Here is a 25629-nt window from a genome sequence, read left to right on the forward strand (position 1 = left end):
AGTGACCAATCATTTTCCAGAGTTGCTTCCTAACTGGACGCCTCGCGCGACAATGGATCGATACATGATCGCTAACAATTCAGCCGTGCGGCAATTTACGGTTAATTAAAGCCGTGTCTTTGCTGCTCTCCTGGCAGCAATATTGACGTTGAACACCTGCAAGTGAGCGTCCGGCGTAACCCCCTCTATCATGACCCGCACATGCTGACTGAGATCATCGCTTTTGCTGTGTTGTCTGTAAGGAAATGTCAATTACACTGTATATTCGCTCATTTAATTCACGAGACTGTTGTGAGAAAATCGGGGTTCAATGTCTTCATTATGTCTTTTGAATTTTGCATCAGCCCTCAAAGTAGATTTTAGCATCACACACCATCTGGTGCGGACACACCAACACACACAGGTTTGGATTTCTGTAATTATATTGATCATTACGCAGTAATCACACCAGGAACAGAAATGACTTTGACATTACTCGACTCAGTTGTGAGTCATTAACTGAAGGGATTTGTTCTGTTGTCTCCTCCGCTGCAGGTGATGCCGTGGAGCGTGGATTCGGGTGGCATGATGTCATTTGCCAAGCTCCTGCTGCCCCTCGTAATTCTCAACTCTTACTGTGAAGGTGAGCCAAGGTCTTGTCGCTCACCGCACTATTCCTCTCTTACAGTGCAGCTCAATACACCATGAATAACCCCGTGCAATTGCAGCCAAAATGAAGACAAATAGAAGAGTGTTGTCCCTTGAAGAATGAAGGGATGAGTCTCGATTATAACCCTCTTAACACTTCTCTCCCCTTTAATCTCAATCAGTCCCTCTCCCTGTTTTACTTACCACTTGCTCTATCATTGAATCTTGCTTCAGCATTTTGGTTCCATTGCTGACTGTGCCTCCAAGAGAGCGCAAGGCAGAGGAAGAAACCTCAGTGTTTAAAGTCATAGCTGTCTCGCGGTGACGAGCAGGAGACACCTCAAATCCTGCCAAGAGCTGCAGCAGAACTGGAAGTTATTAAGTGAATGCCACAACCCCTTTCCATCAAGCACAATGGCTTTATCTGGGTTTTTATATCTTTGGAGTTTCTCAGCTGCCTGCTCTTGCCTTCTATCCGCTCTCCGTGCCCCTTCTTCATTTTATCTCTTCCCCTCTTTAGCACCTCCAGCCTGTGCTTCCATCGCGCATTACATCTCTGATCTATCGCATTAGACTGATGGCCATTGCCTTAGTTATTTCCCGGCCATCTATCTGCATCTTACGGCTCGCGCCTGACGCGGCAATGAGGCCACCGGTCTGGAGGGGAGGGGCAGATGACATCCTGGTGCAAATCCTTACATTGAACAAAGGACAGTATAAATAAAAAATGGCTGCCTGTCTGGTAAAAAGTATCAAGTACTTCTAAAGACTTGGCGTACCTTAAGAAGTGCTTAGACTTCAAACAGGGAGTCTGCATTCTGCCCGCGAGCTCAGATGATCAAAGATAACCCTGGAGCCTAAAGCAGGTACCTGAGGTCATCAAAATATCTATATATATATATATATATATATATATATATATATATATATATATATATATATATATATATATATATATATATATATATATATATATATATATATATATATATATATCACACTGTAGCTGAGCAGCTAAACCCAGGCAGATGTAAACAGTGGGTTTGGCGTGTTTGATTTTTGTTTTTTTTACATCTAGATGGAGCGCTGTTGTTTATGTTTCACATAGCCAAACCTTGACAAATACATCAACAAGAAAAGCACTCCAAGAGCGCAAACCTCTGCCAAGCAGCTCCAGTCGCCCCAACACACACTCCCAATGACAAAGTGTTCTTCAAAAACTGAAAGTGGCTCCATATCCCACTGTTAAAAATCCCTGGATCCACACAGCGATACGGATCTCTCCCAAAATGGAATCATTTGTGCCTTGTCCCATTTAACATATTTGGAGAGAAAAAAAATCATAAAAATCTGTCCAACACAATCAGGAACCAACGCTGTCGAAAACACAACCCCTTGGTGGAGGACATCAGCACAACAATGCGCTTGACCTTCTGCATACTGTCCTACAAAGAGGAAACCTCAAGGTTTTCAGAGATCTGTCTCACACCTGGTTGGTGGAGCAGGTGGTGCGCTGACTGGAGACAGGAGGAGATCAAACCATTCCCAGACTAGAGAGATGCTTTGTTGTTAGAAGTACATCTTAGAAGTACATCTTATTTTTCCAGCTATTAGAATATGTTTTTCTTTGTCCTAAAGTCATCATGAAAATATTATTATCAGGCTTTAAAAAGGGGTCTTTAAAAGGCTTTTCAGGCGAAAGGGTGCTGGCGTGCATTGAAAAAAACAGATATTCTTTAGCTTTGTTGGAACCATTACACACCCTGTCCTGTGTCAATCAAGTGGACGCTGCTTGAAGTGGCGGAGGTGAAGCGCAGCAGAACACGGGTCACAAGAAACTGACACAACCTAATGTTCGTTTTGCCCTAGTAACAAAAGTTCTAGTGCTGGTGAGTGACTGACTATTTCTTTTCATGTCAAGTGATGAGTTTATACCTCCTTCACAACTCCACTGACGCAGTAGGCGCCTCTTAAGTAGTACATTCTGGTAGCTTCCACAGAAAACAAATATAGGCCATGCATTTGTTTTTGTTTTTTTACACATTTTAATGTAGCCTGAACTGATTTCAGATCTCTGCTAGTGGAGTACAATAAACAACAGCATATATTACCATAAGGAAACGCCTTATTCATATGTGTCTAACAGCATGTTAGCCAGTAATAAGTTATCATATTCGTAATTATTCATAAGTATTATTCATAAGACCCCCCCTTAATGTCAATGGGTATGTGGCGAGATATGTCGCAGTACCTAAAGTAACGCAATGTGTCAGAATTTAAAGTCACTCTGCATATGTCATTGGGTGAGAATGTTCTTGGCAATGCGCGTACAGAAATTCCGCTCTAACTCAAGAGAGCATGTACGTTTCGACGCACAAAAGATCCAACATTTTTGTCCGCCGAGTTCCGTTCTAGGTTGCGGTATGCTGGAGCCTGTCCCATGCTGCCTCTCTATCAATATATGAACCAGAACTTTTTAAACATAATATATTTATCATAGACACTTGTGTCCCATAAGAGAAGAGGGAGAGAACAGCGCTCATCCAGTTGGATTCTAGCGACTTCACTCATCCATCCAACTCGTGCCCAAGGGAGAAGTGCTCGCCGCGTTGCTAACCAGGTCCAAAAAAAGTCACATGACGTAGCCAAAAGGTTTATTTTGGCATTTTTATAAATTAAATACATAAATCTGTTTAATACTGCATCATAAATGCAGTCACTAGTTTCTCAACTCCTTAGTCTTAATGTTCCTACAGGTACACGTAAACATTCGTTGAAAATGTGTTTTACTTATGTATTACGAAGTATTTTAAACTCAGTATTTTAAGCCCATTTGGTTCTGAACATTTCAGCCTTTAACCATAGAGTTCACACCGCTATTATGAGGAGAGTGTTGAGCTTCCTGATTAGGTTATTTATATGCGCTATAATGTACGAAAGCACTGAAGTGTTTTCACAACAAACCAGGCACAATTCTCCACGGATGGCTTCAGGATATTATTTGAATGACTTCTCTTTCTGTCCATCGCAGCTTCCAACCAGCCGCCGCGGTTCCTGAACTACTTCTTCTCCACATATCTCCTCATCTACGAAGATATGCCCGTTGGTAAGTGTCTGCGGAATAGGAGAACACTTTTATTCGAAGCAAAGCGTACTTGTTTTTAGCGCAGGGGCGGTCTCACCTCGTGTCACTCGAGCATAATTCAAAAAGGAGTGGAGAGATGTGTTGTAGTGGAACACGGGCACTGATAGAAGAGGATGTGTGAGCGCAGCTCCCAGATATGCCTGATTCTAAACAGCAGCTGCAATATACACAACTCGCCGTAAAGCTGAAGAAAGGCGGAGCAGCTTAGATATTTCATGTCTGAGTGAAAAATAGAAGTGGCGCTGGGTTTATTGTACGCGAGCTTATATGTTGTCACCCGCCGCTGTCGGGATCTGAACCATGATTCTTCATGGATTTGTTTTCTGTCTGTTTTCTTTTGAAGTTTTGTGGGCGATGGTGATCGGCAGGTCAATTTAGTGCTCATTGGTGTGTCGTCGCTCAGGATGACGTTGCATTTAAATATATATATATAGTATTGATTTTTTTTAAAAACTTGGCTTGTTCTTAATCACAGAACCTTTGTGTTGTGTTGTCGCCCTCCTCGCATTCGATGCATATTAGCGGCTACATCTGTCAGACAGCCTGCCGTTTATTTCCCTCCATTTTTCACCGTTTTCGCTGTGAATCATAAAACTTTCAAGTAACAGCCAAACCTTGGTTATCAACCGCAGACAGCGATGCCTTGCAGCGTCTTCTCTATCATTACAATCTTAGTTGACTGTTTTGTGCTTTGCCAATGAACGTGGCAGTTACAACCGAAGGCACACTGTCATCATAAACCAAACGGCGTTTCTCTAATCGCTGTCTGGTTTGGAGTGTTCTCCCCTAAACCCTTTCTGGCAGCAGGCCATCCGTTCATTTTGCTGGTGTTCAATTGAAGGCCATTAACCGTGTTGCTGGGTGGTGCTCATTTCCCTAACTGCGCCGTCCAGGCTGCCCTCTGGTCATGAATCACCGTGTCCTCCGGCAGCTGGGCTTGAGTCCAACATTAACTTGCACTGGTCCGGAGAGCTTTCCGTCATGTCCTGTCCTAGGCTGGGACGGCTTCTTTAGCGGAGCGATCATGGGCTGAGTGATCGGACACTAACCATTCGTCAAGATTATCTTTATCAGCGCCGCAGATGGGCTTCTCCTGGATGACCTCCAACAAATAAACGGCTTGATATTTAGGGGATTTTAACAAGTTTATTAGAAAGACACTTGTAAATGATGTACACAGAGTGGCCGAGTGAATGAGTCAGACACGGACTGTATGTGGCAGAATGGTGCTGCGATGGTGGAGCTGCAGTTGCTCAACATGGGAGTCGCTGGTGCGCCTCTCGCTGTGCTTGTTCTGTCAACTGATTCAAGTAGCTAGGTTTGGCTCGCACACACTGTCCAGGGTTACATGAAACGAGAGGAGATGAATCGCAAGGGTAAATGTAGGGTAAACAAATAAAGGGTAAACATCCAAGTGTTTTCCTTAGACCTGCTTCGTGTGATAGATAAGATCTCCTTTCTCTTCATGTCTTCTGAACGCAAATGTTATGACTTAAACATGTTTAGATTGAAGACTCACCTTTATGCATGACAGAAACTGAGATGCATTAAGTGGAGCCAAGGATAATAATTACAAAAATTAAACAATCGCTGAGGGTCTACTTCAGGTTGTCACTGTCCACAGCTTTGCTAACATATGACCTTTTCTGATTTTGGTTGCGGAACACCAACACTGATTGTCCTGGGATTATATATATATATATTTTTTTCCCTTTTCTTCAACAGTAAATAGCGTACTTTTGTTCAACGGTTCTTGTTTTTTGTGCACAAAATGCACAACTTGATAAGCGATCATGTAGCTGAAGGACTCATATTGGTAATATTTTCATATTTTATAAAAGAAAGTTAAACACTTTACTGCTCTTTCAGTGCGCCTTCTTCTTTGTTGTTTATTGTTCTTCTTTTCACCCGTCCCCAGGACCTCTCCAGTCTGTACTTAATAGGCACCATGACTGACTGAAAGGCCAAGCTCTTGACTTGAGCCCAGTGATCAGTTCCTTGGTGAGAAGGTAGCAGCCGGATGTTCATGTTAGGTGACACCAGGATACTGACCTAACCAAGCATGTGATTTGAAAGCATTACAACTGAATCTAAAATATTTTAAAACACTTTTAAGCCACAGACAAAACACTGCACAACTAATGTATTTACTGTCGCCAAAAATGCATATTTTTATTCAAAACATGCATTGTTGTTGGAGGTCACGCATTTGAACTACACTTTTTATTGTTATTTTAAGAGATTCTGTTGTATTCTGTTCTAGAGTGGAGGACTGACGAATAAATGTGTCAAGGCTTCAAGGTTTTTTTTTCTTTTTATGTATTTGATTCTGGTGTTGTCTGGCAGCACACCAAGAGCTTCCACTCAGGACCTTGGAGCTTCATCTCCGTACGGCAGGCAGGATAATGTGATTTATGAGAGAGATTAGTAAACGCATCCATAACTAGAATGGTTACTTGATCTTAAGCCCCCTGCCTGTTCGATGCCTCTCACTGAGAAGTGGTTTGGTTCAGACTCAAAAACAAGGTGTCGCTAAGATGCTGCAAAGATTCCCTCTATCAGGAAATGAGTTTCCTGTACAGTTCCGATAACAAAGAAGAAAAAAAAAAAAGGCACTGGCTTGTTCGGTGTTTTTGAGCAGTGGGGGAAAAGTATCTTCCACCGAATAAAATAAAGGATGCTTGGTTTTGAGACCTTGTTGGTGCCCAGACTTTGTATATATGCTGATGAACTGTTGCCCTTATTTAAAAGTGTATTTCGAGCATCGGCTGTTTTTGTTTGTGAAATATAAATAGAGTAATTCGCCAATTCAGTGAGTGTGAGAGCAAACACTCGGCTGTGGGTTCAGTCACTCTTCAGGGCCCAACTAAATACACAAGATGATGTTTAAATGCAGTGGCAGATAAGTGTGTGTGTGTGTGTGTGTGTGTGTGTGTGTGTGTGGTGTCGGGAAATGGGATGTGTAATGAGACTGAGGAACACTTTGATTAAACGCTCTCATCTCCTAATCCACTTTGCACTGATGCCGAAGATTAAGTTCTCTACTGAGTAATTAGCTCGCAGAGCAAACGCTACATTTGTTCAAAATAAGTTACTTCGACTCTCGAAGGGGATAGTTCATGTTTTGTTGAGCGCCAGGCCTCACCACTGGATTATAAATCCGGCTGCTATAAGCCGGTACGTAGGTGATAAGTCATCAATTATATATATATATATATCTATATATATATATAGATATATATATAGATATCTATATATATATAGCGTACTTTTGTTCAACGGTTTGTTTTTGTTTAGTGACATTTGGTAATGACATGGTAATACTTTATAATAATAAAATTTTACAAAGTATAGTAAAGTTAAATACTTTTTTTATTATTTAAAAAAAAAATAAATTTATTATTATTATAAAGTATTAGTATTACCAATACAAGTCCTTCAGCTTCAGTGCTGAGTGTTTGAAAAGTCACTAAACAAAAACACAAACCGTTGAACAAAATTTGAACAAAATATATATATATATATATATATATATATATATATATATATATATATATATTTCTCACAGTCATTTCCTCTGTGAGAAAATAGGATGAAGCACAAAAAATGAAGTGGATCCAAAATCATTTTATGAAGCAGCCTCTGCATGTTAGTCTGCTCCTTGCTCTCCTCCTATGTTTAGAAAGTCCAGCTCAAGGTGGCATCTGCTTTATGGTATAACCTTAACTGCGTGAGATGCTTGATGAGTTTTCACTAGGAAGAAGGAGATATAAAAGCTTTGAACACCCCAAAACTGAAATGTGTTCTTTCACTCTAGAGCTGAGAGAGTGTGTTCTCATGTTTACGTCCATTTTCAGAGATGAAAACAAGCAATAAGAACTGATAGGCTGGCAATCTTTGTTAACTCATGTAGCACATTGTTGCGTCTGTTTCGCGTTAAAGGCACTCCAACACTCAACATGGTCCCCTGTCTGAGAGTCAGTTCCTCAAGTGTATCTGCATGTCCATTTGCAGACATGATTCTAAGTCATGATTTGAACATGATTCTAAAAAGCATACAGCACATACTGCATTAACAGTTGACATTTTTTAAAACTATGACTGCAACCTATTAGAACAAGACACCCCAACCTTTTGATGGTCCGTGAGCGGCTTCCAGTTTCTGACCTTGTTTTGCTCATTGGTGCGCAACTTGTTTTGTGTACTTGTTGTTTACCTGAGGGTGGGGATTGGTGCACCTGTAAATGGGTGGAGTCTGGGAGGTAAAGATGTGTGACTAAAAAATGAGCGACAACATGAAAACATAGGTGCACATGAGGCAGTGTGCACAGGTTCTTTAGACGGCCACAAAGAGAAACGTATGTTAGTGTTGCAGGAGCAGGACGTCCTCCAGTGTGTAGTACTTTTTTTTTTTTTTCTGAAATCTTCTCGTGATATTACTGACTTGTGGAAGTCCAAGAAAGTGCACCTTGTGTTGTGTCGGTGGGGAATAGTAACCACTGACAGAGTATCAAAGTTTGCTCTCCGTCTTACGTCACTTGTCTTCTGGTTTCGTGCTCCGATTTTTGGTCAAATCTGCCCCCACACATTCTTCTCTGCCCACTGTAAATACTTCACACTTTTAATTAGCTCTGCGGCATTCCTAATTCAATAATCATTAAGGAGACGAAAGTAGCCCCAAGGAACAACTTATTGAAGCCTTCCCCTAAACATGTTGATAATGTCTGTGTACTCTGGCTGGAGCCAATTCCCTCCTGTCAGCCGCCTCAGGCTCTGCGCATTAACTATGGCTTGTCAACACTCTCTCTCTCTCTCACGGACACTGTCTGCCTTTGTGTTCCCTCCAGCTTTCTCTGCAGCTTATTGGCTCTGTTAGCTTTTCTGTAATCATAAACCACAGATTATCATAAGTATTGCAGGCTATTAACAGTCTTCTGGATTGACTTCTGTTGGGATGTTGCCTGATATTGAAACCCCTAACTTATTTTTGAAGGAGATTTGTCTTTATTGTATGGCAGATTGTGTTTGTCAGAGCGTGTTAGATACGGAGTTACTGTGAGGATAACTTTGAAAACTGCAGTATGTGCGCGATACAGTGATCATACATGAATCAGGTTACAGCTAAAAACACAAGGATTACTGCACTACAAGATCATCTACTGCAAAAAAATATTAGCCAGCGCTAACTACAATTCTCACCAGATAATTTCAGTCGCAATTGATACTCACTAGTGGATCTCAAACAATTTTACACTTATTTAAGTACACATTTATTTGTTCACAAAACACAACAGTGAAATTCAAATTCAAAATAGATAAAAAATTACAAAAATATCAGTAATAAATATAAAAAAGAAAAATGATTGTGCTGTTGTTATTATTAGTGTTGTGTTGTTGTTATTACTGTTAGTGGTAGTCAGAATCAGAATCAAATTTATTGCCATGGTAAGTGGGGAGCCCACTAACTAGGAAAGTGTTTTGGAATAACGTGCAGTCAAAAAGTAAATAAATAATAAAATAAAATAAAGTAAAATAAAAATAAATAAATAAAATAAAATAACAACAAGGCGAATTCAACAGTCTGACGGCCGAGGGGAAGAAGTTGTTCCAGTGACGGGAGGTTCTGGTCTGGATGGACCGTAGCCTCCTGCCAGAGGGAAGAGGAACAGTCCATGTCCAGGGTGAGAAGGGTCGGCTCTGATCCGACCTGCACGTCTCTGGGTCCTAGAGGCATACAGGTCCTGAAGAGGTGGCAGAATTCAAGATGGTAGTCGTTCTAGCTGTAGTAGTTTTGAACGACAAAGTACTCACGTTCATGCTGACAGATCAAATGTAGATTATTTATGACATCTGTTATTGATTTAACTTAATGTGTGACATTGTCTGTGCACGGACACAACTTGGGTTGTGGCAATAACAGTGAGGCACAGGATCTTTCTTCACAGGATCGGTCTTTTGGTCGACATGATCTTTTTCCATTTATGACATTGATGTTCTTTGGGAGACTTCCAAGTTGTTCTCCTGTTCCCCCCTGTCGCTGGCTTTAATGTCACTGTGACTTCAGTTGTCTTTTGCAGTCGACACCGTTTGACACTTAAGGAGTGAGAACACCCAGTTTGACAAATGCATATTCCACAATATTAAGAAACCAAGTGATGATGCTAATTCCAGCGTACCAAGCCTGTGTTTCCTCTTTCCCTGAAGAACCTTCATGCTAGAAGACCTTCAGATATAAAATATATTTTGGGTTGAAATTTGTGAATGTCTGGTGGATCAGTTGTGTGTATTCATCGAGCCAGTTTGTAAAGAGTTTGCACACTGTTTGGCCCAGATGAAGGCCTCTTTTGCACGTTGAAACTTTCTCAAAGCTGTGGCTATGGAGAGAAGCCCCATGACCTGGCTATCATAGATGAGCAGTTGAGGATGGTGAATGTATGGGCAGATTAGCATCGCCCATTACCATGGGAGTTTTCACTTTCCTGGCCTTTTTGCTCCCCAGAATAGACAATGTGCTGCGCTTCTAGATAGCCGAAATGATAATGGCAGATTGCAAAGTAATGAGGGTGTTATAGGGAGAACAATTGGAATGGCTTTGGGTTTCTTCTATTTCTGTGATTCTGGATGGAATCTTCTTCCATGGATCGCCCTCCACATATTTGTTTCCCTGGCTGTGTGGGAGCAGAAGCCTGTTTATGCCCCCACTTTCAGTCTTCATTTAGTCAAATTGGCAAGGGATGTGTCTGTCCTCTCTGCAACTCTGGCAGCCGTTGTTGTATCTGTCACCGTTGGTGAGTTTGAGTTGGTGGATGTGCATGAGACTGACTGTGTGTCTCAGTTTCATAAATCCTATCTTCCAGCTGCAGGAGTGAAGAATTCCACCCTGTTGACGGTTGAACCTCCAGATCTCAGCAGGAGATGAGTTCTTACATCGCCAGGAGGTATTGTTAATGAATGGTAGTTATTCTCTCCATGTGAAAATTCCTCCCTTACGTCACTTTGAGAGGGAGTTGCACTTTATCTTCTCTCTTCGTGTGACAATGCTCTGCTGCCGTTGAGCCGCGGCATTGACTCCCACAGTAGTTTCCCAGTAACGCTCCTGTACTGCCATCCACTAGGGTCCTCAGTTTGGGTTCAGCCGATCATCCTTTATCTCCCCGGTGGAGCATTGCTCCCTGCTTACTCCCGCAGGAAATAATGGGGTCCATGGTTCAGCGGCGACTACAAACACACCATTCATCATGGTGTTGAGTTGCACAAGAGTGCACTTTTGCTGTATCTAACACATGAGTGTTATGAATATACACTCTGGCCTTTTGATTCCAAAGTTCCTCCTCAATCGTCTGCCCTGATCTTGTTTTCTTAGAGGCGCCCCTTCTTCATCATTGGATGCACAGCACAAGCTGTTTATTCCTCAAATTATACACCATTCCGGCAGCTGTGTTGGTAACGTATGCATAATATTAAAGCAGCTTTGCAAGACTGGAGCGTCGGGTCATTTAACCTCTAAGTGGATTTTGATGCAATTGATGTTTAAACAACTTGTATCTTCTCGGTGCTACATTCCAATCCAGAAGCCATTATGGACTGAGAATTTTGCATTTTCATTGTATTCCTCTACTGTATCGCCTGTCTCTATGTGTGGCTTCCACTTATCCAGGAGAGGTCAAACATTTTAGTGCGTGACCTTCAGAGAGCAGGTGTGAAGAGTTGGAAAACTCCACCTGTACACAAACTGCGTAGACCAGACCTGGACAAAGTGTGGCCCGGGGGACAAATGCGGCCCTTTCACTGTATTTATGTGGCCCCCCTGGAGTCAGAGTAAAACTATAAAACTGATCATGTCGGAATGTTTCTGACAACTTTGTCTTGTGCATTGTTTTTTGTTCAATATGATGCACATGAAACATTACTTTCTAATTTGATTTTTTTTTTTTTTTTTAATTTTAGATTCCCAATTCTTATCACTTAAAATGCATCAGAATTGAAAGTAAATTTTGAAATGAATAAGACACATCAAGAATCTTTAAATAGAATGTGGTTTAAATTAAATAAAACACAACAAACCAACATTTTGTGCCCATTTTTTAATGTGTAATTTCATAATCACACATATGATGTCATCACTTACCCTCTCTTACCCTCCTTCCTGTGGGTTTGACGGCCCTTCTCAACTGTCACGGTATATAACATGGCCCCTGAGGAAATATAAGTGCCCTATGAAAGGTTGGATTTATGAGTATCTTGAATATCTAACTGCGACTGATGGTCAGTTTAGTACCTTACTCCACTTGCCATGAAGACCACCTTTATAGCCTTCACCTCCATTGCAATGTTGAACTGTATTTGATGTGGAAATGCCTTTCAGTCAGACTGAACTGACTACGACTGTCTTACCCGAGAACGATTCTGGTAACGTGTTAAAGTAACTAGGTATGTGTGGCTGTGATCAGCTCGCTGTCTTGCTCTGTTCTTCAGTGTGGTACAGAAACTTATCATGAATCGAAAGGTTGCCGCCAATGTGGCCTGGGATGATGACGCACCAGACTCCAAGGAGTTAATTGATAGGGCTTGAAAAGAAAGTGGGTGTTATTGCACCTGGTAGTTGGATCTTTCGAGTGTCAATCTTGTTAGTGTTAGTAGAGTTAGTGTTATGACAAAAAACTTGAGTTGGACTACGCAAGACAAAGCTATGAAGCCGTGGTTTGAACCTTTGCTCTTTGCTGCAGACAGACTTTGGTTCTGCTCTGGGCCCATGGTCATGTAACTGAGCATCTGAATCCTCTAAATTCTATGTCACACCATTCCTTTGATACCATTAGAGTTGTTTACAATGTTTACGTTGAGGCGTAATTGAAATAATTTGCCACTGTCCTTTGTCGTATGTTGCGTGCCTCGGCATAACACCGGCATTCTTGCTGCCTAAATCGGTTCAGAGTGGAAACACTGGTACTGACCTCATGTAGACACTAGAAACTCTTTGACGTAGGCACCATCACCCCTCTCTCACACACCATTAGTGTCAGAAGTTTACAGGACCAGACACTCGTGCAGCAACAACAGTTCATGAAGGACAACTCCTCCAGCTCAGTTGAACTACGCTGGTGGATAATTCAAATGCAGAACTGTATACAGTGAAATGCATGAATTCTTATTTTAAAACACTCCAATTTTGAATGTCCAGCTTTCGCAACAGTTTGCAATTGCCCTGTCATAGCAGTGGGCAAGCCAGAATCGAATATTTTCAAGTGGTGAAAGCCACTAAAAGAAGCCCATCTATGGCGTCTTGCCCATGTCCCCATGTTGCTCTGCAGTGAAGACGTTATTAGAAAAAAACTTTGGTTCAGAATCAACATAAAAAACACTGTATTGGCTCGACCCACATGTCCACAGGTCCAAACTTTGAATGTTAATAACTTCAACACTCAAGTCACCATCACCTTAGCTGAGGACAATAGCATTATTTTGAAAGACACTTTGGTGAAAGGTGCTTTTGAGTCGCAGTATAAACAAGTTAAACAAACTTGATATTCACAGTGTTTTATGACTGAATCGACCAAGATCTTCATGAAATCTGGAAATAGACTGTCCGGCATTTTGGTAATTGACTTCTTGTTACTCAAGAGGATGAAATTTTGATGTCACGGTGACTAAGAAGGAGGAGGAACGACATCTCTTCCCGTTTGGAAGCTGAATATGACACCATGACCAATCGACACTCAAGAGATGCTCACGCGCCTCTGATGTGCTGCGTCTGTTTCGGATTACAGGGACAAGAAAGGAGAATAGATTCCTACTAAGACGTCTTGTCAGCTGTGCATTTCCAGGCCGGGTTTTGCCTTTCATGTCAGACGTGTTTGACTTAATTTTTAACGGCTATTCTCGAGAGTCACGTCACCATTAAGGGTAGCCGATCCCAGTGCAGCTTCTTATGCAATGCTTGTCTAAGATTCCCCTGGAGGTGTCGGGAATCACTTAGAAATGCACCGTGCCTCTGTTGTTTCTGCCCGTGCCGTGAGAAAGAAATGAAAAGTTAAATTCCCGCAGACAGTTTGTGAAAGTGTGACATTTCTTTTGGCTGTAAAAGATAATTGAAATTGTCTGTGGAAAAGAGCAGTTTCTGCCCAAGCGTCCAGCTGACAGACTTCTCTCGGATGCTGGCAGCGATTAGATTACCTGACCAACAGGGATTGGGCTCTAACACGGATCCAAAGAAGCTGTGGCTCAGGCTAAACGGATCTGTATCAGAAAGTCTGTCTCCGAGATGCCGTTGGAAATCAGACGATTGATTTTCTCAAGTCGTTTTTTAATCACCGTTATGACTGAGGTGGCTGGCTCTGTCTCTCGCTCTCGTCTCTCTGAAGTGCTGCCGTGTCACGTCCAGCCGCCAGAAGTGAATCTGAGCTGAGCTATATCAGATGTGTGAACTGGTGCAGGGGTGTTTTTGCTCTCTTGAGGAAAGCACTTCCACATTCATGCAGGTTTAAATGGTAAACCGTGATAGTGTGTGAGGGCTGCGTGTGTTAGTGTGTATACATGCGCACAAAGACCACCGCGTTCTCCAGTACTAAGAGGCACACGCTGGATGGCAGATCAGCTTCTTGCAGCTGCTTATCAAGCCAAGGTGGGTCACGGCTGATACCTGCCTGAGCCACGCGGAGCAGCTAACCTGGAAATTGATGTTTCACATCAGCGACCGCCTCTCTCTGCTTCATTGCAGGGAGGCTGTAATAGTAAAGTTGGTGTGTGGTGGAATAAGTGTGTGTCTACGTGTTAATGTGAGGCGGCCTATTGTTATAGCTGTCTCTCTACGGACATAAAGTTTGGCCTCAAGTGGTAATAGATACTTTTGTCGTCAAGCGTTTGGATTAAATGAATTCAATTGAAGTTTCCTGGGCAGTTGAAGAGGAACGATACTTTTTCAACAACCATTCGGCAACTGTGTTGCCGCCAAGAATTTATGCCACCCTTAAACCTGAGGCCCAAACAGCAGCACCTGCTTCCTTCCTGCTTGGATTTGATCAGGTTATACATACAAGGATGTTTTTCGATGTGTTGTAATATAAAACAGCAAAGTAAATTCAAACAAACATTGTCAGCCAAACTTCAAATTTGTATCATATAACATATAATAATATTATTTTTCTTCTTTTTCATTACCTCTATTGAGAACGTCTCTCTGTAGCATCAGTAACCAACCGATCATCCTGTGTGTCTTGTCGCTTACCCACCCAAAACTCTTCCACCTTCACCATTAATTCCCTCCTCTGTCCTACGTCGCCTGCCCCATTATTTGATTGAGAATCACCTCATCTTTATTCTTCACTTCTTTTCACTCAAAATCAAATCATCGCTTCACTGTTGATGGAGGTTGACAGTAGACTTACACTATTCCCGCAGAAGAAGTGCTCACTGGGAAAACAATGCAGTGAAATGCACTGTTAAAGTGAGTGCAAATCGCTCCACATCGCCACATCTCACTGCCTGGGCTAGTTTACATTAAAATATTATTGAATAAAAGTCTTTTTGTGCTGTAACAGAATTAGACTTTAGAAGGAAAAAAAGATGTAATGCATTATTTGCAGTACACTGATGAGTATTTGACAACTTAATTGTATGTGAGAAAGAGTTTAAAATCAAGTTTTATTCTACCTCGTGGCCATCCGTGACACATCAACCCAGATTTGATCATTATTGCTGGTAATCGTACAATATTGCTCATGGTTTGATATTAGTTATACTGTCGCACTGCCGCTCTGAAGCTGGTGCGCAATCTATGAAGAAAGGTTATCTTGTCCTTGTCTTGAAAGCTGACATTTGTTCTCATAAAGGCCAGCGTGCTGGTGCCAGATAGGATTAAGGGACAAGTGGGGTGTTCGCACTCTCTGTCCCCCCATTTTCTGGCTGTCCCCCGCTTCAAATCGACTCACAATTGCTCACTTGTGTATTCTTTTCTTAGTTTCCTCCAGAGGTAGGGAACATCTTTCGGCAAAGATTTACTCTCATTATTCTCTCTGTATGGCACCAGGAAGAAGAAGTGACGGGAGTGCGGCCTTTACAGCGCCCATATATTCTGTATGTTGACAGTGCTGTTTGCAAGCCGAGTGTTTGTCACGGGTGAGGCCTCTCTGCAGTGATAATTGATATTGTCATACTTCTTCACATTGTCTATATGTGTGAGCATTCTTGTGTCTTATGATCACACCCCCAAGAAGGTGTTTGGCATTTAACAGACCTTCTATGGCTAAGACTAAAGGGTACAAAGATGTTTGACATGTCGAGCTCTTTTTGTAATGAAGAAATGTTTCTGCTTCTGGCTCCTTTCTGACTCCACACGGAATGACTCTGAAGCTAAAAAATGAAGATCAAATGCAACTTTTATTCATTAGATCATGCCTTAAAACATCAAGGAGACCCATGTAATCATCTGTGGTCAAAGGTTCGCAATGAAAACAACAGTTTTAAAACCTCTAAAATCTGAAGCTGAAGTACTAAGATGAACTGCTGCAAGCCTGATCTTGCTTCCAACTGTAGCGCGTGCAACTTGTCAATCTCCACTCTTCAACACGAGCCATAGCAAGTTTCAAATTATGAAACTGAGATAGCAAGAGGGAGGCTTACGGTGGTTTCAGGAGTATCTATATCAATTCTTCAGTCAATTTCTGCTCTGATATTTTTCCCACCGATGCTTTCCTCCGGTGAAATATGATCTTAAAGATCTAAGAAGGATCCCTAATCTCAGTCCCTCACTTGAATATGAAAAAAAAAACATCACTTGTCTGAGACTCACCCTGTCTATAAGGTGAAACTTTTACTTCGGAAAAAGGTCAGAGGGGGGCATTTTTGGAGCCACAGGGGACGCAAGTAAATGCCTGGTCGGATATTAAAATACATCAGGATGAATGGATGACAAAGTACTTTTTTTCAGTTTAAGAAGGAAGAACAAAGGGCTCCAGCAAAGAGGGCACTTTTTCATTTCGGGAAAAAGGGCTAGTGCGTCAGCTCTATCTGTGCACATGGCTGGACATGAGGAAGTTCTACTGTGGAACTGCAAATGTGTCTATTGTTACAGTAGGATTTAGTCCCATTTATGCTCTGTTCATTTCATCTCTATTTATGCATGTTTCCACAAAGCTTTTGGATACGGACCAAACAGAGCAGTACCACTGGAAACAGTGGGGGCAGTGTTGCTGTTACTACCCAATATGCAGCTCCACTGAGTCATGAAGAAGACATGACAATGGCGGGAATTCAACGTCCTCCAGTAGCGATATATTTATCAATACATTTTCCGTGTAATGCCAATACCAAAGTATGTGGTCAGTGACGTTAACATTGTTTGAAACTTGCGGGTCATACAACTGAACAAGACTACTGTGAGTACTGAGTGTGAGTCCGATATTTCCATTTTTATTCTATTGGATTTTCTTTCACGTGACCTTCTGTATAACGCAGGACTGCTGAAACGTGGAATGAATTTGCAACATTTTTTGTGTGTAAAGCTGCAAGAGTTGCAATTACAACTCAGGATAAAAGCTGACCTTTTAAGCATTAGTACAAATAAATGTACTTCAACCCATTGGGGTTATGGTAAGGGTGATGTTGTCTGCAGAGGAATCCCATGTTGGACAGTACTGAAGGGATTTGGAGGGGCAGCGTCCCAAACTGATCATGCACTACACGTGCCACTCACCCTCCCTGTCTCTATACATCGCCATTCTCAATCTGTCCCCCTCTCCAGACTGGCCTAGGAGGTCAATTGCCAGTTTGCCCCTGCCATTGTCTTTGTCAGGAAGCAATATTAATTTTGGCTAATTAGGACCTGCAGCTAATTCGCGCCATCGATAATGACTCCATTTATAATCCATAAAACAAGTGTGGCGTGTCCCAGGATGAAGAGAGCTTTTACGGCAGCAGCCGGACATCAAATGGAGGCAGCAGAGAAGCAAACAGTCTGGCCTGACTGAGCGCTTCCACACACATACACCATCATGGACACTCGGTGTCTCACGAACACGTCTGCAATGCAGTCCTTGGCTCGGCAGCTCGAACCAAATGTTTGGTCCTGACATGCTCGTAAGTAAGAATAGAGCAAGTCATTATGACCGGGCACAACGTGAAAACACTGGTGATCGACAGATGACAAACTGTCAGTTGGGCGTCCACCGCTGTGAGAGTCAAACCAGGGGCTGGTGGCTGCGGTTGCAGGTGGCACACAATTCAGTTCAGATACATTTGATATCTAAAATCACTCCTAATCCAGACTTGATCATTGTCTAACTAACAGAAGAGCAAAGTAAAGCAGATGCGTGTGTCATCTCTGATGTAATTTATGAATAGATATAAGAGAAAGCTTGTGCCCAACTTTCTGCCAAACATGGGGGCTCCACACTGGTGTTGAGCGGCAACATCTGTTTTTTGAAAGAGAACTGTGCGAACCTCTTCCCCTGTCAATTCCAATGAATCAGGCAACCATGTGTTTCATATTTCACTTGTCGAAAAGTTAAAAACAATTGTGAGAACAGCTTGTTATAGTTCTATATTTAGAGCACAGTGTCTCTGCGTTGTATGCCTGACATGCCCCCTGCCAGATGCCGAGATGAGCGAAGGATTTGGCAGAGGTTGTTTTCGAAGACTTTGGTTTCGTTTGTGTGTCTGTTTGTCGGCGACATAACTTGAAATTTGTGAGTGGCTTTTGACTGCATTAAGCAATGTTTCTGGAGCTGCACTTGCATGTTGTCTGACCACTGCTGCTCATGTAAAAAGCTATGTTCAGTACTAGTATAAAACACACCAACTCATTGAAAGTAAAGTAACTTGACTGTGGTCACAAAATCTGGTTTATTTATGGTAACAAATATTTCCTAATCGAAAGTGTCACAATCTATTTTCATCAGAACCATGGTTCTGTCCATCACTGTCTGCAACTGCAAACACACTTTTTATTTCCACCGAAATGACAGGAACAACAGCGCTCACAATTTAGCCACAAGCCAGTCGGATATAAATACCACAACAAGAAAAGGCCAAAAGAAGGAGCCTTTTGTTTTAGTGGCACCGTGTTTCGCCGTGGCCTCTCAAAGGAGGTGCCATGTTCCATTACACTGCTGTGATTTAGCTGTGTTTCCCAAGTAATAGTCGGCCCTGGTGAGGTCGAGGGCCACATATAGACGGTGTAAATAACAGCAAGGGAGCTGAGTCCGTGGTGCTGCTGCCCTGCTTGTCCTGTTTGGGACCTTCAAGGCTCGGTCAAAGAATGGTTTGCATCTGACTGTGGCAGAGATTAGGACACCCGAGGCTGCAGTTTCCCACCTGTAAAAGTGATGTAAGGCTCACTCCATTTAAGGACTGGGCCTCAGATGTATAAGTTCTACTCTCCCTCTGTGCCCAGCCGATGATGGGAGGCGACTCGAATGTGACGTCTTGACGTGTCTGACGCACAATTGAAGAGTGAAAGCGGTGAAGAACATGTGGTTGATGGCTTGACGGTTCATAAATAAAACAAAAATAAATGAGCAGGTGTTGACAATTACCTGGCGGGATGGACGTGTTAGCTTGCTGGCGTGAGTGAACCAGTGGTGGCCAGATGTGTGCGCGTGTGTGTGTGTGATTGAGGTGGATGTTTGCTTTCATGACAGCAACAGTCCAGAGGAGCTCAGCAATCATTCCTGGACCCTCAGTCCAACACGACCACCTGTCAGCTTTCATCAGCGCTGCTTCTGTCCCTCTGTCCGGCCTCCACATGCAGGAGAGATAATGACAAGGACGACAAAAACAAAAGAGGAGAAGAGAAGCGGGGAAGAGAGCACTAACTGCGTTTGGGCTGTACAAGAGCCTCCCTGTGTGTTTGAAGAGCAAACAAAGCTGCGCAGGAATCTGCAGTGACAGATCTGCCTGTGCTGATCATTCGCTGGATGAGTGTCCACTAATGTCCTTCAGTGACAGACTTCCATGAAGTGATTACTTAGTCACAGCCTTGTCCCTCAGTGTTCTCATCAACGCAGCTCTGAAATTGACTGATATTCAGCTTAGATACCGTCCGCTGCAACACAGTACAAGTGTTCCGTTGCCAGGATACATTTATTTATTCTGGTTGACCTTTGGCATCAGATGTCATTTATAAAGTAATAAATTCATTCTATGCTTCTTGCAACACGTTTATAAATGAAAACCGGTTGATATTATGAATTATTATGAATATATTATGAAGTGAATTTGTTTTACTTCACCACCGATCACTCATCATATGGAGTGGCTGTCAATTTCTAACCAAAATCTAGATGTGATGACTGCCTGTGGTGCAAAAAAAAGAGATGAAAATATGAACCATAGCATGTTTTCATTGACTTATGGGCGGCAACGGCTAGTGGACACAGTCGACTATAATCGATTGCTGAATTAGTTGCAGACAAGTTCATCAATCTAATAGTTTGGACATCATCTTTCTTATTGCACAATCCACAGTAAGAGGAGAACTGGCTGAGGCCATGTGACCATCCCAAACTGAAACATCAAAAGTATGGGACCAGTTCACGAGGGACACATGAAAGGACACATATCTCTCATATCACTCCATATTTTGGCAGTTTAAATTCAAATGTAATGTTTCAAAACAACCTTCGACACTATACAAGTGCTTATAGCACGTTGCATTCATTTAAATTTTGATATATTTTTATCCCATTTACAACAATACAAACATATGTTGCCATATTCATCAACCCATACATGTTGTATTCTGACTAAGGTAGTCATGACCTAGTTGTAGCCCTGCTTGACTTCTTCTGTCAGCCTTCCATGTTGCGTGTTGACGGTTTCCCTTTGCACAACATTTCCTGACGTTGTACGTCGCATTTCTCCGGACAAGCCAACATGTTCAAACACTGGGGTTCGGGTAAGGGTTACAACATGGGGTGGCACTCTTCAAAGGTTCCCATCTCACACCACAGTGTAATCTCACTTGGTATATATACAATGCTGTGACCAAGCTTGTAGTCAAACAAGATACTGCACCGTACTTACCAAGCAACATGGTCATGCACTGTAACACACTGTAACTTCCTGTGGAAGGAGAAACGGCTGACTTCTGGGTCAGCATTAACGGAAAAGTCCACCTGACTACTGTCAGTATTTGATCCTTTTGGAGTGAGAATGTTTTTCATGCTGGGTTCCTGAGCAACTTGGGGCGAGTGGCACAAGATCCTCTGTGCAGATAAACAGTCTATCACAGAGCACTAATGGACAAGCACTTCATTTACGTTTGACAGAATGTGAAGTCTAGTTTGAGTTATTTGTTGTGAGTAGTATTGCCACAAGAGATGTAATCAAAAAAGCAAAGTTACAGAATGAATCCATGATATAATGTGGTCACATTGAGGTACGGTGAATATTACACGCTACACATTGAAGACCAAGCTCAGTAGACTACTCATACTTATGCGTTATGATTTCCACGTGTGACTGAAAACCCCCTCTCCATGTGTCTCTGTTTGAGGTTCAGTGTTTTCCTGCTTATTGACACTTTTTAACATTGAAAATATGTTACTGTAAATCCACAATTGTGTAACATACTATTAGCAGTCGGGAGAATGTTCTGCTGGTTTTTATCCCACTCAATTTCATTCAGGGACAGGAGGAGAAAAAAGGCAGAGGGTGTTCTCCACTCATCCGTGATAGATTTAGTCATAAATCTGTTGGATTAATACGCAGCCTCTCAAGGACTCTTGTGTTATATGTTGTTGAAACACAGGAGTCACTTAAACCGGCACTCGAGGCACTATTTGTCTTCGGGTCTTATTCCCATAACGGCTATTGAAGCACACACAAACACACAAGATGAGGAAGGAGTGGAAACTGAGTTTGAATTATTGAATACTGTACGAACAAACTCTCACTGAAATCATGCATCTGTTTAATAAGAAAGGCATTTCGTCACTCGGCCGTCCAGATGCCACATAAGATTTTCTTTGTTTTCACTTTTTAAAGGCTGGGTTTCTAATTGATCTCCCTGGGGAGCATATTTTACCATCCAATGTAAAGGGAAATGAGCTATCTGCATGCTTCCTTTTCTGGTCTATTAAAGATGCCCCCAGAACAGATGCACTACTCTTTGCATGGAAATGGGCGCCCATTCACCTCGTGGGTTACTATTCTATTGTCATTCAAGGTAGATCTTTTTCTTTCCACTCTCCATAAGGAGCCTCACCCTCAGAACATTAACATACAGGGCTGATTTAAACTAGTATCAAATGTATTTGCATGAAAAATACTTTTGTTTTATTGTGTATTGTGCTTGAGGGCAGGTTGCAAATCATTTCTTAGGTAGTCTGATGGAAATGGCCTTTGGACATAAACACATGCACATCTTAAATATATTTTTGAAGTCTTGCTGCAGTAAAGGTTTTCCAGTCAAGTAGGTAGGAAGGTAGGAAGATCACCTGAAGAGATGCAGGCTGTACATAGAAGAGCACAAGGTGCCTCAGCAGAGGTGGAAAATCCAGAAGAATACAACTGATCTTTAGCATCATTTATGGTCAAACAGGCCATCAGAGATGCGGCCCTATAGCTTACAAATTTCTCTTGTGATGCACTGCTTTCATTTGAATTTGGCAAACGTGAATCTGATGGTCCCTCGATATGCGTGTTGTCAAACTCAATCATGTGAGCGGCCAAAATATTTACCCAGTCGAGTTACAGGGCAAACTGAAGTTGTTTTTATTAAACGGTCCACAACAGGTTAGGAGCAGAAACGGCTTGTGATATCTCACTTCCAGACTGTCTTACATTGACACTTTGTAAGTGGACTTTTGTGTCCTACTCTGATGCCAAAGTCAGCCTTCCAGGTTGCATGATAAGGCGTAGATGTTTTGGTGGAGTCAAATGTTTCCACTCCCACGTCCAGGAGGTGCACAGGATTTATTTGGAAGTCACAAGGTGTAGACCTGTTCGATGCTTGTGAACCGTGATGGTTGTGCACGCAGCTTGGCAACAGGAGGATGGTAATGTTGAACGTATAATCTCACACCTGCACAACATCAGTGAATGCTCCACTTTACCTTACTGAAAAGTCCATTGAACTTCAGGCCGTGGTTAGAATACACAGAAACCAGACATATACAGCGCTTAAAACCTTTACCTTTCTGACAAAACGTAAAGGGTGAACACATTCATCAATAAGTCCAGCCCAACCAAGGATGGTAAAGGCTACATCATAACTGTAACTAAGACTAAGAGATGACTTATCTCGGGGGCATGTTACGATTGAATTTGTCCCGACAGTTGACTGTGGAAATGGTCAGGACTGACAGTCTATGTTAAACATACTCAATGTTTATAATCTAATGTGGAGGGACAGCTGAACGTCCTGATCTAAACTGTGACATAGAACGGAATGTCGCCAGACAAGAAGCGTTTGGACAGAGAAACATGGAAGCAAAGGGATGAGTTTTGACATTTATTCAATTGATGACAGTAAAAATACTACTTTTTTTCTGAGGAGTAAATATGTTTCACATCCATTTGTCCGTTGCTTCATTCATGTGTCTAGGTGGCGAACTTCACTTCTGTGAGCAGCAATTGTGTTCTGGTCCTTTACTGTAGTTATTTCTTTCAGGATTCTTCAGTAAAAAAATAAAAATAAAAACACCACCATCAATATGTCCATTTCCTTTGTTGTGATGATCACAAGATTCCTGGCTTGGAGAACTAGCATCTAGATCAGGTGCTGGGACAGAATCATTATGTGTGAGGTTCAGTGGGTTGAGATTATTGGTTCCCACCGTAATTGTAATGACCAACGACTAATTTATTTATTCAATAATTTATTTTGAATCTCCACGTGTGGTGTCTCTGACAGAAGAAATCATTTGAGATTTTGGAAATCCTCATGTGTGGCCCCGTTTTCCCGTCAAAGTGGATGAAGCCACAGCCTCATCTATTGCCAAACAGCGTGTGCATATTTTGGAAGACAGATGGAAGGCATTGTGACTGAAGTGGTGCTCTATATACCAAGTGACACAACAGTTTATACAAAGTCAAGGGAGCAGCAACCCGAACCTCAGTCTTTCTTTTACACCGTGTCCGACCCACTGCGTCAGGATACCCTGCAGAAGGCGAAACGTGCTTCAGTCTGGCTTCGGTATTGTTCCGGAACACAAAACACATGAAAATACTCGTTCTTTCATGACTTGGGACTGAGAATGTGTATTTATATTCACTTAAATTTTGCATTGACTATGTCTAGTTGTGTCTAGTTATTTGGCCTTTATGCTTCAAATTTGACACATGCTGTAGATAAATAATCTTATCTCTGTTTGTTTCTTTTTTAAATTATTTTTTTTTAGCTCAAACTAAATTGTTTCTCTTGCTTCAAAGGAATGTCTGGCTAGGCTAACTTGCAAATTGGCAAAAGTCAAAAGCACTTTAATAGGGTTCTCTGCCTGCAGCAACTGAGCAGATGCTGGAAAGCAAAGCAAAGTTTTCTCTCCACAATAGAGTCCGTGAAGTGACAAATGCAGTGATAAAACGCAGTGCGAGAAAACACTGACAGTTTGCTGAATGAGCTCATCCTGCCTCTTAGTTGAAGGCAGTGCTTGCCTCTCTGATGGGTATGATTGATGCAGGTCAGCGCGCCTTCAGTGAAGCCTCAACTTGGCGTTGCTGATGTTTGTTGAAAGCTCTCTTTGTCAGTGGACAGACATTGTGGTAACATGAGTGGCACCACGCTGACTCATCAAACTCCTGATTTCATGACATCAACCTGAGTCGCTCCGGTTCTTTTTTCAAGTCCTGTCATCCAATATTTACAGCAAGCATTTTAATATTCATATTGTTCGCTTGTCGCTGCTCAGGTAGTCTGCGTACAGAGCACCATCCACACAGCCATGAAGCCGCTTTTTCGCACCGTGAAAGTAAAAGCTGTGATTCACAACAGGCCTGAAATTGAAGTCCTGACATTGCCCGCCCTACTGAATCAGCTCTCCGATGGACGAGATGTCTCGAGATGTCATCCACATAATAAACAGGGCTTTGGCCTATATCACCTTCCCCGTCTTAAGCCTGAGGCCTCAGGGCAGGTGCAGGCCGAGTCGCTGTCTGAGACGCACAACCCCTATTGATCCGGCAGGGATAGATGTCTCTCCGTGGCTGATTTAGTACCGAGCTGCTTTTTCCTAAAAGGTAGAGGCAGAGCAGTATATAGATCCTCCACTGCATATATTCCTTTGTTGTACCCAATCCTTATTTATATTCCAACACCTCTTCAAAGTCTAGTTTCTTTGGTGAGAGTGAACTGCTTTCCAAGTTAAAAGGGCCTGAAACTTTGCGTTGACACCAAAACACTGGTCTCATACTCATTTATAAATTTGCCTTTTGGCTCCTATAATTGTGTAAGAACCTCAGGTGTTGCAGTGCATTTGACCAACTTGCCACTAGACCTTAAAATTGTGTTGCAAAATCAGCAATAATTCAACCTCCAAACTTCGTTTTGGTACCAACATTATCGTGGCAGTAACAAGGTGTAAGAACACCTTCAACAATAGTTCTTTTATTATTATTAAAAATGACACTTGTGAAGGATCTACGTCATGTTTCGGAGGTGGGGGAATCTCGGGTTTTGCCCTCTTTAAAGATGTGGGAGCCACAGAACACGCTGCCACTTCACAGAAGATGTTACACCTGCTGTGTGCAATGAAAACACAGCTAACATAAGTGTAGGCGGCTGTTCTAGAGGTTGTAACTAGAATGCAGTGTTCACTTCTTTGTGTGTGACGGATGAAGAAGAGAACAGATAATATAAATAAATAATAAGTAAAAATGTAGATTTCCTGTTACGTGACAATTCAGGATGTAAACTGCACAGA

The 25629-nt window shown here is 42.1% G+C and overlaps 1 protein-coding gene across 1 annotated transcript in view; it reads left to right on the forward strand.

The window, feature by feature from the left end:
* The window catches only part of cdh23 (cadherin-related 23), a 181402-nt gene that overhangs the window by 14377 nt on the left and 141396 nt on the right, over positions 1 to 25629 (forward strand). The window contains exons 2-3 of the mRNA XM_053874275.1: positions 535 to 622; positions 3659 to 3733. Of these exons, the coding sequence (XP_053730250.1) occupies positions 538 to 622; positions 3659 to 3733 (160 nt within the window). The 5' untranslated portion in view covers positions 535 to 537. The remainder of the gene's footprint in view (positions 1 to 534; positions 623 to 3658; positions 3734 to 25629) is intronic.

The sequence above is a fragment of the Synchiropus splendidus genome, chromosome 9, assembly GCF_027744825.2.
Source record: "Synchiropus splendidus isolate RoL2022-P1 chromosome 9, RoL_Sspl_1.0, whole genome shotgun sequence".
In the NCBI taxonomy this organism is placed as follows: Eukaryota; Metazoa; Chordata; class Actinopteri; order Syngnathiformes; family Callionymidae; genus Synchiropus; species Synchiropus splendidus.